Here is a 15068-nt window from a genome sequence, read left to right as displayed (position 1 = left end):
CCTACACGTAAACTATCTATTCTTATTATATTTGCATTTTTGGCCTTCAATTTGTGCTTCCTTTCCCTTTTCTAATCATATAATGTTAAGAAGGGTGACAGTTAACCATAGTAATTAACTTATTTGGTTTGGTAGCATTTATTTATTTATTAGGGGTTTGGATCAACTTATTTAGACTTATATAATGACATGAGAATTTGTTTAAATGTTTGGAGTTACTTGTTAAAATAGCTTATGACATGTCCTTAAGTTGTTTCTAGCTTATTTTCATAAGCCCATTTAGATAGCTTATTGTCTCACAAGCTATTTTCAGCATAGTAGAGTTTTCATTCATGCCCTCTTTGATGGTAGAAATAATTATACATGAGCCCTCATACAATAAACACTAATTTCATTAAGCACTTAATTAAACTGTATATCCAAACTCCCCTTAGTTGTACCCCATAACTTTGTGTTGGTTTTCATTATAGATGGGAGTTGGTGGTTTATATAGTAAATGCACAATTTAAGAGCAATTTACTTTTGTTTCCCTATGTATATACAATTTAATGATGTGATTCAAAGAGGGGAAGTAATTGGTTGTTGTTAGTTATGCTGAGATTGTTTGTAATAACGTGAATTAAATGAAACTGATGATTCAGGTGGTGGTTGCAACTCATGCTTATGGAAATCGATCTGGGGTCAGATATATGACTGGTGGTTTGAAAGTATACTATGTTCCATGGAGGCCATTTGTTATGCAAAATACATTGCCGACCTTCTACGGGTTATTACCAATTATAAGAACTATTCTTATTCGAGAAAGAATTACAGTGGTGCATGGACACCAAGCCTTTTCAACATTTTGTCATGAAGCTCTTATGCATGCAAGAACCATGGGATATAAGGTTGTATTTACAGATCATTCTTTGTATGGTTTTGCGGATGTTGGAAGCATCCATATGAACAAGGTGTTACAGTTTACTTTGGCAGATGTGACTCAAGCGATATGTGTTTCTCATACAAGCAAGGAAAACACAGTGTTGCGGTCAGGATTGCCGCCAGAGAAAGTTTTTGTAATACCTAATGCTGTTGACACTTCCATGTTCAAGCCAGCAGTGGATTGTCCAAGAACATTGGAAGAAATTGTTATTGTTGTTATTAGCCGATTGGTTTATCGGAAGGGAGTAGATTTGCTTGTCGAAGTCATCCCAGAAGTATGCCGGTTACATCCCAATGTGAGTTGATAAAGCCTATGGGCTGTTTTGTGTTATCTGTTGAATAATATCTGTTTTTATATTTTAGATACTTTTAAGTTTTACAAGGATTTTATTCAATCACTGATTTGATGGTACTTCAGAGCATCTTTTATCAAATAATCACTTTTAAAAAATACATAGATAAATAAATAAATGACCTTCTGCGACAGCTTCTAAGCAGCTTTTGAAAAGCCACAGCCTGCTTTAATGAGTTCATTCAATATATCTTTGGATGATAATTGGAATTACCTGAACAAATTGATGGAAATATGAAATTGCTTTGGTTCATGTGGTAGAGTAATTCACGATGACCTTCAAGAAAAAAGACGACAATTTTACCAAGATTGTCCTACTTTTCCAATGAAGAGTTATATAGAACACAGACATGTTGTTAAAGAATTATTTATGGTCATGATTATTTATTGTTTACATTGATCTTTTTATCAGCTAACTCAAACATGAAGGAGAGGCCATCCAATTTAATAATTGATGCTTAAATAGATACAGAAGCACCAATCCTCCTCAACTTCCCTCCCAACACAAAAGGAGGAAAATATTGAATTGGCAATTTTTCATGAGGCTGCAATTGGAAAATTACTTTATAGATAGTTAGTGGCCTTTAAAATATTAAGTACTTTGGCCAGTGTACAAGCACATTATTAAACCTTTCACAATTTTGTACAGGGAGCTTTCTCTGTACCTTCGCTGTAAGTAATGTATATATTTACAATCTTTGATGTTAACTTTAATATCAGTGCTGAAGTAAAACTTGGTTTGTATTCCTCGCATATAACTCAGCAATGTGATATAAATTTTATATCTGTTGGCGGACAGCGCCGTCCTTGGCATTGAGCCGTACCATAGAAATACATAATGCTACAAGGATTGGTTGGAGTAATTTTTTTTTAATTGTACTCATTCAAATGCATAACTTATATATATCCGTTTTGAAGGTTCGTTTCATTATTGGAGGTGATGGAGCTAAGCGTGTGCGGTTGGAAGAGATGAGAGAAAAGCATTCTCTACAAGATCGAGTTGATATGTTGGGAGCTGTGCCACATGCACAAGTCCGATCTGTTCTAATATGTGGGCATATCTTCTTAAATAGGTCCAGCTTCCTTAACAAACTTCTCTGCTTTTTTTGAAGCTTTGCAACAGTGAGTTTATTATTCTTCTGCATAATTATTGGAAGTTGAGCAGTTCTAGAAGCTTGAGTTTGCCTGTATGAGATGTCGGGGTTCTTAACACCAGCACCAGTTACGGTGCACATCAATATTTAATCATCAATAACATTTGTACTGTTTCAGTTCCTTAACAGAAGCTTTTTGCATAGCTATATTAGAGGCTGCAAGTTGTGGATTGTTAACAGTCAGCACACGTGTTGGAGGAGTTCCTGAGGTAGGTAGTACGACAGGTTTTGCTTGTATGTCAGTTCTGGATGAGAAAATAATAACTTCTTAGTTTGTACGAGAATATTGTTTTAAGAAATTCGGTTTCTTTCCAATTCAACACATTTGGAATGCTGTCCTTAGAGGCCTGATATAAAAGCAATTCTTTGCTATATAGGTTTTGCCAGATGACATGATTGTTTTGGCAGAACCTGATCCCAGTGATATGGTGTATGCAATACAAAAGGCCATATATATGCTGCCAAAAATCAATCCACAAGCTATGCATAATCGAGTAAGTTTTCTGTTTAAATGTTCTATTTGGATAATTTGTTGGGGAAACCAGTTCCTTCAGTTCATGTGTTTTCTATAGATGAAGGAGCTCTACGACTGGCATGATGTTGCCAAAAGGACTGAAATTGTGTATGACCGTGCTTTGAAGTGTCCCAATCAAAATCTACCAGAGCGTCTCTCACGGTACACTCTAAACATCATAGGTTCTTCTTTATGGGGATAGTAGTTCAAGTGTAAAATTGATACCTAATTTAGAAGGAGAATCGGGAATCTTATTATTATATATATAGATCTTTCTCTTTTTATTCAAAGATTGATGATAGTTTAATATTGGAGCAATAGAGCATACATGTTTGTATTGAATCGAGGAGCTACTTATACCAATCCTGATTTTCTCTTTTTTCTAGATACCTCTTTTGTGGAGCTTGGGCAGGCAAGCTGTTTTGCTTGGTAATGGTTGTTGGTTATTTGTTATGGCAGCTCTTGGAATTATGGCAGGTAGGCATTGGTCTTTGGATGTTTATGACATTTTCGGTGTGATTATGTTTTGGTAACTGTATTACTTGCATATTTCCATTACTAGCCTGCAGATGATATCGAGGAGGTGCTGGATTTCACTCTTCCACACAACTGTGATGAAGAAATATTGGAAAATACACAATGATATCGACGGTGTGTTTTGGTGTACCGCAGAAGGAGCTAATCATTAGTACTTTGTTTGGTTGGTCTTGGCGCATATAGAGGCCGGAAGCATGCCTTTTGCCATATAGAGAACCACGGTAGGCTGTTACTAGTGTTATTGTCGATGTTTTTATTTTTAGCATTACTTTGTTGAGCTTGGTAGTCAAACACATTAATTTGGGATTTTAGTTTCTTATCTTTACAAGTTTCAATATTTTTTCCTCAACAACCTAGTTTAAAGATTTTTTTTTTATGACGTGCTATTTTATTAATGAATAACATGTAGAATTGCATTTAATGATGTGATATTGTTGATTTGTTTAACTATTCATTTGAAATTCATGGTTTCTTATCGAAATTGATAATTATCACATCATTAAATGTAATTTTACATCTTAATAAATATGATAAGTCAATAGAATAAGCTCCAAGCTAAATTGTGGGAAAAAATTATGAAACTTGTGAAACAAATAGACTAAAATCCTATCTTATGATTGTCATGCTAGTATTAGGCATTTGCTTCTTGCTGATTGTATTGGAGTTTGGGGAAAAATTTCTTATGGGCTTAGGTTTTCTTCATTTCTAAAACAAAAAGGTGATTTCTATTGACTTATCATATTTTATACCTTTGGATTGACTAATCCCGGTATATATTAAAAGACTTTTGAGAACATTAAATAGTGAAAGAAGAAGTTACCAAACAAAAAATCATTTTTAAATACAAAACCAACACCACCTCATCTAAGCTAATACCGCCAAGAATGCTTCAGCCGTCAGCCCAAGTAATTAAATACTCCACACGTTTTAGTGCCAACATGCTACGACATTCCACACCTTTGAAGTTCATAACTGAATGCGAAGTATGTTGGAATTGGAAGTAAAACAAATGGATGATTAATTTTATATTTAACCACTATAATAAATTAATTTTAAATATAAAATTGTACTACACATCTTAAAAAAAACTCACGCCGTTAATTAAATTAAATATATACATCTTCCCCAACTCCTATCACGATCAAAGAATCATCCAAGGCCAATTTTGAATTCAAAAAACCAATTAAAAGAAAACGAAAAACACCATCAATCCTTCCACATTTCTTCTCTTATCATCATCATATCATAAATCATAACGACCTATTCTTACTTCTTTCAATTTAATTAATCTTTTAGAAAACCAGTTAATTAAAAAAAAAAGTGCCCTATGAAGTTAGAAGAACTCAACGAGGAGCCAGTGAAAAGGACATATCAGGCAATTTCATGTTATCAGACCATTTCTTTGACTGCAAATAAAGCGTGGAGATTTTCCCCGCAACGCGCCCCATGTTAGGCCTCATATCTGGATCCACGTGTACGCAATCCAATGCTACACGTGTCAACTTTTCTGCAACATCAACGGGAAACGAATCTTTCAATCTCCTATCCACCCACCTCCTTAGCTTCCCTTCCACGCCACCATCTCCGCCTTCCACGACCGCTCTCGCCGTCGCAATAACCGAAATCCTCACAAAATCACGGCTCTTCTCGTCGAATTTAAACTTCAACGGTTCCTCTCCGGTCAAAAGCTCCAAAATCACCACTCCAAAGGCATACACATCGGACTTCTGCGTCGCCACGCCGGTAGCCTGAAATTCCGGCGACATATACCCCCGTACACCTTCGAATTGCACAATAGAGCTTCTCAATTCCTTGGATCTAGGTTCCTCCGTGATTTCCCCCACTTTTTTTGTATCAATTTCGTTTTCTTCAACGGCTTCACCGCAAAGCTGCGCCGCGCCGAAATGGCAAACCCTAGCGTTGAAATCAGGTTCCGTAACAATAATAGCGCTACTCTTAATATGATTGTGAACGAAATTGATATTCAAACCGGTTTTATTATGAATGTAATCGAGTCCGTGAGCGAGATCGGTAGCAACTTGCATTCTCGAAATCCACGTAGAAAGAACGGTGAAGTGAACGTTCCTAGAGTTTCGTAAACAATCGGAGAGGTTAGCTCCGTTGACGAATTCGTAAACGAGGTATATATATTCGCCGGAGATTGAAATGCCAAGGAGTTTGATGAAGCTGACGTGGTGGCTACGGCAAACGACGGAGAGAAGTTCACGAAGCTGAGAGGTTTGGAGTTTGGTTCGGGATTTGCGTTGGAAAACGATGACGTCAGCGTTGCGTAGGGTGCAACGCCAGCAAGGGGTTGAGGAAGAGTAGCGTTTGGAGAGGAAGTTGTTAGTGGCGGAACGGATTTCGGAGAAATCGTAGATGTTCGGGTTATCTGGGAGGGTGCCGCGGAGAGAGGTGAGTGATGTGGGACTTGAGGTAGAAGTGTCGGTGGAGAGTTGGAAACCGGTAGAGCCGGTGGTGGTGGCGTAGGAGGTGGAAGGGTTGTCAGATAATGAAGGGGTTTTGGTTTTGTTGGAGAGGGAGATTGCACGTGTGGGTTTCGATGATGACGATGATGATGTTGTTCTTGTGGGTGTTTGGGTGGTGCGTGGAGTTGAGTTTGGGTTTGTGGCGTTAATGGCCATTTTTGTTTTGCACATAGGAAAGTGAAATGGTGGAGATTGAAGGAGTTTTTATTACTATATGTGAGGATAGGGATTGCGGCGTGTGAGTGGAGGTTTGAAGATTCAACGATGGTGACGGAACTGAAATGAATTGCGGCTGTCGTATTCAATTGCAGCTGTGATTCATAGTGGACGCTACTTCAACCACCACAACCCTGCCTCGGTTACCACCTTTTTTTTTTAATATAATTGCAGATGTGATGAATTTGTGAATATATTTGGTTAAAAAAAGTTAAAGGAAAGAAAATGAGATAAATTTTTTATATTAATTAATGAAAGTGGATAGAAAGAAAAGTAAACGTTTCTACATTTATTTAGATTTTTATATACAAATAATTTACTTTTTATTTTAAAAAAATGGCTCTTAAAACAACAAAAAATGTTCACGCAATGCTGCATTAAAAAGCAAATAAAAACACAAGAAAGGATGTTGACGTAAGTAGGATCCACTTGATACCCTTTCTCTTGTGTTTCTTCTTAAATTGGATGGATTGCTTTTAGGCAAGAGACCCACTAGAAAGCACTATTTCCTTCTTGTATGGTTAAAAATCCAAACGATGGAAAATACATTGGATTTAAGGTTTTCTTTTGTGGGTGTATATTTCTTCAATGTTCCAAACATGGAGGCTTTTGTTGCTCTTTTGGAGAATGAGAGGTTGGTCTTAAACCATATGTGTTGTGTGTCGAGTGCATGTATTTGATCATTATAATTTTTTTTCATTAAACTTATTAAATTTTCCATAATATTTAACATGATAAATAGTGCGGAAAAATAACCATGGCAACTAACATAAATATGGCTAATAGCATAACAAAAACTTAATCATGTTTTATTTATTTATTTACAAGAATAAAAAATTAGTCATGGTTATTTTACTGTTACTTTGAGCTTAGTAGTAGTACATCAGTGATAAATAGAGTTAATTTGATTAAGTCACATTTCAACTGTTGTTATGGAAGGAATGAGCACATGATGTTATCTTTGACAAATCAATCTCTTATTAAGATGTTAAACAAATTGAGTACAAAGAAAGTTGTAAAAAATATATGAGCTACTTTATTCTCATATAAGCCTAAAATTGAGATCGAAACTACCTTTAATCAAATAAATTAATTAAAAAAAATCGAAAGTTTGAAGTAATTTGAAATTTTCGAAACTATTTTTAATAAAAATTTCAGAACTTTTAAAAATTCAAAAAATAAATTTTTAAAAAGTTTTGAAAATTAAATTTTAAAAATGTAATTTTAATTTCGAAATTTTTAAATAGGATGAAAGTTTTGAAAATTTAAAATTTTATTCAATTTTTTGAAATGTAAATTTTGTTTTAAAATAATGACTTTATTTTTTTTTAAATTTCTTATTTTGGAACTTCCTATTTTTACATATAATAAAAATTATAAAATAATCTTTTTAAGTATATTGAAGAGATGAAAGGTATAGATGAAAGTGACAAATAGAAAATTCTGATTTTTATTTTATTTTAAAATGTGTTATAACTTAGATGTATTCGAAACAAATGGGCTAGAACATATATATGACTTGTAGGTCACCAATGAAGTTATACCCGATCCTCAATTATACCCTACTCCACAAATCTTCCAAATCAAAATTATTATATCTTTCAAAAAATGTTTTACAATAAAATTGTTACTCGATAGTAGAAATTTTAACATGTATAAAATAAAGAGAAACTATTCATCTAACATTATAATTCACTATGCATGAAATATATTTGAATTGTTATGTCTATATTTAATTTACTATTCGAAATCATGAAAAAAATTTGCACTATATATCTAAATGTATTACACTTTAAACAAATCTATTATTACAATTTTGTTAAAATGTCAGTATTATAACGAGGGGCCAAGGAAGTAATATAAAACAAATACACATGATAAAAATAAATCAATATCACATATGAATTTTATGGAGGAATTATACTCCATTTGCATGCAACTTAACGAATCATTAAAAAAATATAATATATTTGAATTTAACATAATTAATAATTTTTAAAATAATAATTTTAAGGCAAATATTAACCGGTGCATTGCTCGAGTCATTTATGCTAGTAATTTATATTTGTTTCTGACCTTTTATCATAAAAGTCTTCAAAACTTTTTCTACTCTATGAAAATCCAAATGACTTTTTATTACAAGACTAATTGATTTTTAAACTATGAAAATCGACCCCTTAAATTAAGTATTGAGTAAAATCAAACGATTACTTTTCTTTTTATACTAGATTTTAGAAGGTTTGTCCATGTATGGGCTATTTTGGTTGTAGCTGCTATTTTAGGATCTTGCACTTTAATTATTTTAATGTTTGTAAATAATTTATGTTATTTTAAATCTCTATAACTTTAGTTATTTTCGTGCTTGCAAGTATTTTAGGATAAAATTTATAAATTTAATATTTATTATATGTATATATATTTGATGTTTAAACATTAGTGAAAATAAATCATATTATGTTTTTGGAAAAAATAAGGTAAAGTAATTTTTTTTTGCTAAGAATATGATTTTAAAAAAATTGAAAAATAAAAAAAAAATTTGTAAACCAGGACCCAACCTACCTAAACAAAAAATAAACAGTTTGACTCAAATCGACCAAATGCTATAAATTACAGTTTATTTTCAAACATAAATCAGGATCATCTATACAGTTTGAGTGTTGATGTTCGCCAAACCCAACCCAAAACTTATCCATGTACAACCCTATATGGAGCTTCAAGAATACTCCGAAATAGATGAGCTAAAAACACATTGTTTAAGATATCTTGAATTTGCCCCTTTTCACCTAAGTGTCTCATTTTATAGTCATATCTTCTTGATTTAATGGACCATTATTTGAACGTCAAATCTCATTATGTTACATCTCTAAGATCCAAACTATTGGTTCGTACGAGTACTACAACACATGAAACTAGTTGATTTGTACGAGTACTACAATGCATGGAGCTAGTTGCTCATTCTCCATGCAACTTGTATGTACAAGGCGCGTGGAGCTATAACACACATAACTAACATCACCCGTATGTGCAAGACGTGTGACATACCATCATATGTGCAAGACGTGTGACATACCATGTAGCGTTTATAAGGAGGAGCACAACTTTTACTTAGACAATAATGTGATGTCAAACTAACTAATGTAGTTGAATTGAGTGCATGCTTGGTGTAGTTGATAAAGGTGGAGCTCAACATGACCTTAATGGTGTTTAGCTAGGCTAAGCTAAATGGTAGAATTGAGTTGAATGGTTAAGTTGAGTTAGACTTAGTCAAATATCACCGTCAATTTCTTTCGTGCTACATACGTCAATATTATGAGAACGTGTGCGTGTGTATGCATGCATGCATGTATCATATGGATATGTGGCAAAGCGAAAAGCCCGCGAAGGACAAAAAGCATTTACCAAAGGACAAAATTGGTACACCAAATTTAGGTTCTGGTAACTTGCTAGTTGGACCATTTTTTTTAGCTAGCTATAAAATTTTATCTTGATTTTCACTTCTATCTACTAGGAATATGATGCCATACTCCTTCAACAAACTTTTTTTTAGATGACATAATCCTTTCAACTATTGGTTACGATTTTTCGGTAAATATTTTATATAAGTAAATTATATTAAGATAAATACTAACAAAATACTCCAAATATACTTAATAATGATATAAATATAATAATATTTTAATTAAAAATATATTGAAAATTGTGTATTTAAAATCTTAAATGCTTAAAAAATTTATTTTTAATAATATAAAATTACTATTTTTGAATGAATTGAATCTTTTAATAATATCTATTGGAAAGATGCAACAATTTATCCGTCTATCCATTTTTTTAATTTTATTTCATTCTATATATATTTTATTATATTCTTTTATCATCTCAATTTTATTTTAAATTTGTTTGTTTCAGTTTTATAATATCTATTTGTGATCTGTTCCAATTGCCTTATGCCAAAGTCACAATATATACAAGGACACAAAACTATCCTCACTCTCTATATACTCTAATCTCAATATGGCTTACCTACCAAATTTCATTTTTCTAGCTTCCATTTTCCTTTTCAACATCATAAACATACCTTTCCTCACAAACTCTCTTTCTTCATGCAACGGAGCTTGCAACAATCTCAACGATTGCGCTGGTCAACTCGTTTGCATCAATAGAAAATGCAATGATGATCCCAATGTTGGGACACATATGCAGCGTTAGAACGACACCATCACTACCAAGTGGTGGTGGCGGTTATTGTCAATCTTCTGGGACCTTACAATGTAAAGAAAAATCATACCCTCAATATAGATGCTCTCCACGAGTTTCATCTTCGACACAAGCCTTACTCACTTTGAACGATTTTAGCGAAGGTGGGGACGGAGGAAGTCCGTCGAAGTGTGATGATAGTTACCATAACAACGGTGAAAGAGTAGTGGTGTTATCCACTGGGTGGTACAACAAAGGTTCAAGATGTGAAAAAATTATACGAATTACGGCAAAGAATAAAAATAGTGTTACAGCAAAAGTGGTTGACGAGTGTGACTCTGTCAACCACCTTGCCGTAATAACATTGTGGATGGATCCGTAGCCGTGTGGAATGCATTGGGGCTGGATACAAATGTGGGTGTAGAGCAAATTACTTGGTCTATGGCTTGAATGAACATTCAAGTACATGTAATGTGTATTGGTTATATATAATAATAATAAACTTAATTTGCATAAGGTTATTAATAATAATAATAATAATAATAATAATAATAATAATAATAATAATAATAATAATAATGTTTAATTTCAATTCAAATAAAAGTAAAAGAAACAGAGATTGTTCAGTTTCTCACCTAAGAAAGTTTTTGGTTTCAGTAAAACGAAGATTGATAAATTTTTTACTTAAGAATGTTCTTGGTTTCACAAAATTAAAGCTTGCAATACTAAAATAAACACATACAATTGTTAATCCAGTTTAGAGTTAAACTCCTATATTTGGGGATTGAATCTGACTTCGAATTATCACTAATATGAGATGAAATGATTACAATAGTTTCTACACTCTGTCAATTTTCTTCTTCTTTGTAAAACTGCAATTTATCTTATATTCTCAGCATTGCTAACTAAAATTATGTACTGGTTGGTTACAATTTAGGAGAAAAAACAAAAATAGTTGCAACTAATTAACTGAAAAATAACGGTCTAAAAACAGATTGTTTGGTTTGTCAATACGTATCATAAATTGATCTACAAAGTCTTTTAATCGAGTATTACATTTTAACAAATAATAATAACAATTTAAGTGTAATATAGATGATATGGAAATTCTCATATTATTGATGACTGGTGAGCGTTCTTTGATATCTATTTTAATGAAATAAAGAAGTTGTTTTGTTTCAATTAATTTATATTAAAAAGGTTTAGTTTGTATTTAATCACATCTAACCTTGTAGATGCTTGTGGAGATTTTTTACCAATTCCGCATAAACAAATTAAGTGACATAATAGTGTGGTGGAACAAGGAGATCTTCAGGTGGGTCGATTTGAAGATTAACAATGATGTCCGATCTATTAACAAATCGTTTGCAAAGTCAATTGAAACATAAATCAAGATAATCTAATCGATATCAAGTCCACAAAATTAAGAAAAACAATTGAGTTGGAATATTGAATCACTATATATACGTACCAATCAGCTTATTGTCTATCTCAACCACAATAAAGAAGACCATAAACATTCTCCACCATAAAAAATATATATTTATTTTATATACTAGTATTAAACAAATATGATATTCATATATATATATATATTAGAAATTCTTGTATAAGTGCAAAGAACCAACCAAGAATTTCTTTAAATTTATCATACATATCAATCAAACATTACAACTAGAATATTATACATATCTTGTTCTCATTAGACCGTTTCATTCATTGCCATTAGGATGTGTGCCATAATCCTTGCGAGGAATATAATGATGATCATTATCATCAGTAACATGATTATTTGGGTCAATGAGTCCATGATCTCCTTTTGTGTCTTGCTCCTTCTTCTGGTTTTCGGACATAATTTGGGACACTAAATTTCTTTTATGGTTTGCCATACATGAGCTTGCTAGAACCAACAAAAGTGCTATTGCAAGAAGCCTCATTTTGGACAACAATGTTACAACCTTACCCCTTCTTGCCTCTAGTTAATTTAGTATAGTAGCTACCTGGATTTGCATTGCAAACAAAATACCAAATTGTTGATTAGATGAACCGATTTAGTAATGTTTATGTATGTGACATTTTTTTTTAATTTCTAATCATTTTTCTTGGATTGTGCTTCTTCTTTTTTTAACTTTTTATACGCAAACTTTTTCCGTCAAATCATGTGCATTTTTTTAATTTTGAAATGATTTTTTATAATTATGTTTAAAATATTATAAGTATTTATTACATAAAAATTTAGAACTTTTAAATAAAATATAAATTTATAAGCATCAAATACTTAAAAATTTATATTTAATTCATCTTTAGTTAATAAATTATAAATCTTTGTAAGGGGTGTTTGTAATATTTTAATATAACTACAAAAAAATCATTCAAAAATTATAAAGATACACATAACTAACTAAAAGTAGAGACAAAAAATAAAAATATAAAAAAATTTGGAATTTTTTTATAGAAGCTAAAATCAAAATATAAAAACTTTATAGGAACTAAGATTTTTATAAAGTGATTTTGACTTTATATATTTAATTATAGTTTTTATGAAAACTTACTTAAAACTAGTAGAAGTTGTTTTATACTCATTTGATACCGATTTAAAATTTGACATTCAATAATTTAGATATTCATCATTAGATATTTTAACACGATAAAATCACTTTTTTTTTATATACGTATATTTCAAAATAGCTTTTCATTTTAAGTATTTTTGAAAATTTCATTATTAAAAAATGATTGTAACAAATAAATAAAATACTTAAAATAATATTTTAAGCTAAAATTTTTTAATTAATTTTTTTCATTTGAAATTTTATTTTTAAATTTAAAAAAAATTGTAACAAAAAGATAAAATACTATAAAAATTAATTTTAAAAGATTTTTAAACAAAATCTAGACAATTTAGTTGAGTTATTTTTTTTGTTACAACTTCTCATATAAGTTAATTAGCTTATGCATCCCAATTTTCTTATTACCTTTCTCATTTAATTTATCCATAAACATCTATAAAATCACAAGGACTCTTTTTACGAATGAAGATCTATACACTCATTTTAAACGAGAATATCACCTAAATTAACCAAAACAAATTAATCCAAACTAAACTTACAAATACGAAAGAGGAAGTAGAATAAGAGATGACATTTATCAATACTCACCGAATAATTTAGATGATACTATATATTTATGAGTGGTAGTGTTTATGGAGAAAAAGGAAGAGGCCCAAACGGCTTTTATAGGAGTTGAGAATTAGCTAGAAGGTTTTGGCTAACAATTAATTAGGAAGTCAACTTCAATTAATGTTGGTGGGGTTGTCATAAAACGAGACAAGCTTAAGTGCGATTCCCATTAAAGTTGTTAGTATTCAACTAAATCGAACCATGAAAATGCTAGAGTTGAATTACATATTTTTCCATGAATGCGGTTTTTAAGAAAATAATTAATTTTAGTAATAAAATAAATTTCATTTATTTAAATATTTTTATTAATTATAATTAGTTGAAAATTTGTTTACTTAAATACAATAATAAAAAAATGTAATTAATGTTATTTTGATATTACCAAATAATAAATAATTTAAAATAAAAAAATTGAAAAAAATATATATTTAAAATAAGACGAAAAAAATAGATAGAAAAATTCCACTTAATTCGGGTGTAGTGGTTATTTTGATTGATGTGCAAAGTAATCATAGATCTTTCATCTCCTTATTCTTGTTTCAAATAATTAATATCCAAGTGTGTTGAATTGTTGGCATTTTTGCATGTCGTATTCAGGGTAAGACAAGGTTGTTTTAGTGTTGATTGAAGAATTGCAATCTTTACTTACCGGAATTGCACCTTTTATGGACGAGTGAGTGGCATTAATTGGATGCTCTACAACGCGATTAATGATTCCACAACTATGTCGGTAATGGGAGACAATATCAATAAAACTTTGAAAATTTTATGGAAATCAAACGTAACATCAAAGATACAATTGTATTTGGATGAAGGTTATTGTTAGAACGTTTACCTAATAGATAAGTGTTTTACATGAATCTTTAAATATATGTTGTGTTTATTATTTTCAAATGAATGAGACGATAAATCATATTTTTTTACTCATTCTATTTTGCTAAATTGATATGGTGTAAGATTTGATTTTGGTTGAGTATTGGAGAGCTAGAAAGGAGTGTTGGAATAGATAGTTTCTTGTGGTTTAGAGGAATGGTTAAGGGAAAATGCCAAAAGAATGAAAGAGTTTAATTTGGATTTTGAGAAACAACGTTCTATTCAATGGTGGGGTGGGTGACGTGGCTTTAGTGTTGGATAATATTTAAACTTTCTCTTGGTCTTGGTATATGGCTACAAAGAAAGTTATTCCAATTTTAGTTTGGAGTAGCCCTTATACTCCCTTTAATAATTTTTGCTTAAAAAAGATATAATTAGGGATACATAAGAGGGGAGAATATTTTCTCCTCGAATAATTTGGAGTAGCCCTTATAATTTTTGCCAAATATTTTCTCCTCGAATATTTATTTTTAGGGTCTCTTTAATTCAGCCAAAAATGAGAGGGGAGAAGAAAAAATTTAATGAAGAAAGAAAGTGAATAGACTTTACTATTCCCCTCTCTATTTTCTTTAAAAACAAAAATCAAATAATTAATATATATATATATATATATATATATATATATATATATAAAATAGGCTT

At 31.2% G+C, this 15068-nt stretch overlaps 2 protein-coding genes and 1 long non-coding RNA gene across 4 annotated transcripts in view; 1 reads left to right on the top strand and 2 right to left on the bottom strand.

The window, feature by feature from the left end:
• Positions 1-3813, top strand: part of LOC101504536 (phosphatidylinositol N-acetylglucosaminyltransferase subunit A) — a 4663-nt gene extending 850 nt beyond the window's left edge. Inside the window, exons 2-8 of one of the 2 annotated variants that reach the window (XM_004487026.4) lie at positions 642-1217; positions 2192-2346; positions 2546-2636; positions 2805-2921; positions 3000-3103; positions 3328-3418; positions 3511-3813. In XM_004487026.4, coding sequence (XP_004487083.1) covers positions 642-1217; positions 2192-2346; positions 2546-2636; positions 2805-2921; positions 3000-3103; positions 3328-3418; positions 3511-3630 — 1254 coding nt within the window. In that variant the 3' untranslated portion in view covers positions 3631-3813. Of the gene's footprint in view, positions 1-641; positions 1218-2191; positions 2347-2545; positions 2637-2804; positions 2922-2999; positions 3104-3327; positions 3419-3503 lie in introns of both variants that reach the window. The other variant, XM_004487027.4, reaches the window with a different exon arrangement.
• A 743-nt stretch (positions 3814-4556) lies between these two features.
• On the bottom strand, positions 4557-6348 carry LOC101505053 (lysM domain receptor-like kinase 3). Its single transcript, XM_004487028.4, has one exon. The coding sequence runs from the start codon at positions 6136-6138 to the stop codon at positions 4822-4824; it is 1317 nt and encodes a 438-aa protein (XP_004487085.1). The 5' UTR covers positions 6139-6348; the 3' UTR covers positions 4557-4821.
• A 5548-nt stretch (positions 6349-11896) lies between these two features.
• Positions 11897-13672, bottom strand: LOC113786715 (uncharacterized). The gene is made up of 2 exons (XR_003472978.2): positions 13533-13672; positions 11897-12377 (listed from the first exon to the last, which is right to left on the bottom strand). It is a non-coding gene; the product is annotated as an uncharacterized lncRNA (long non-coding RNA).
• Positions 13673-15068: the final 1396 nt, after the last annotated feature.

This window comes from Cicer arietinum, chromosome 1 (assembly GCF_000331145.2).
Source record: "Cicer arietinum cultivar CDC Frontier isolate Library 1 chromosome 1, Cicar.CDCFrontier_v2.0, whole genome shotgun sequence".
Classification (NCBI taxonomy): Eukaryota; Viridiplantae; Streptophyta; class Magnoliopsida; order Fabales; family Fabaceae; genus Cicer; species Cicer arietinum.
Note: the sequence above shows the minus strand (reverse complement) of the source record. Positions and strands in the feature narration are given on the sequence as shown.

Coding starts and splice junctions, on each gene's coding strand:
- LOC101505053 (XM_004487028.4), bottom strand. CDS start 6,138: ATGTGCAAAACAAAAATGGCCATTAACGCCACAAACCCAAACTCAACT.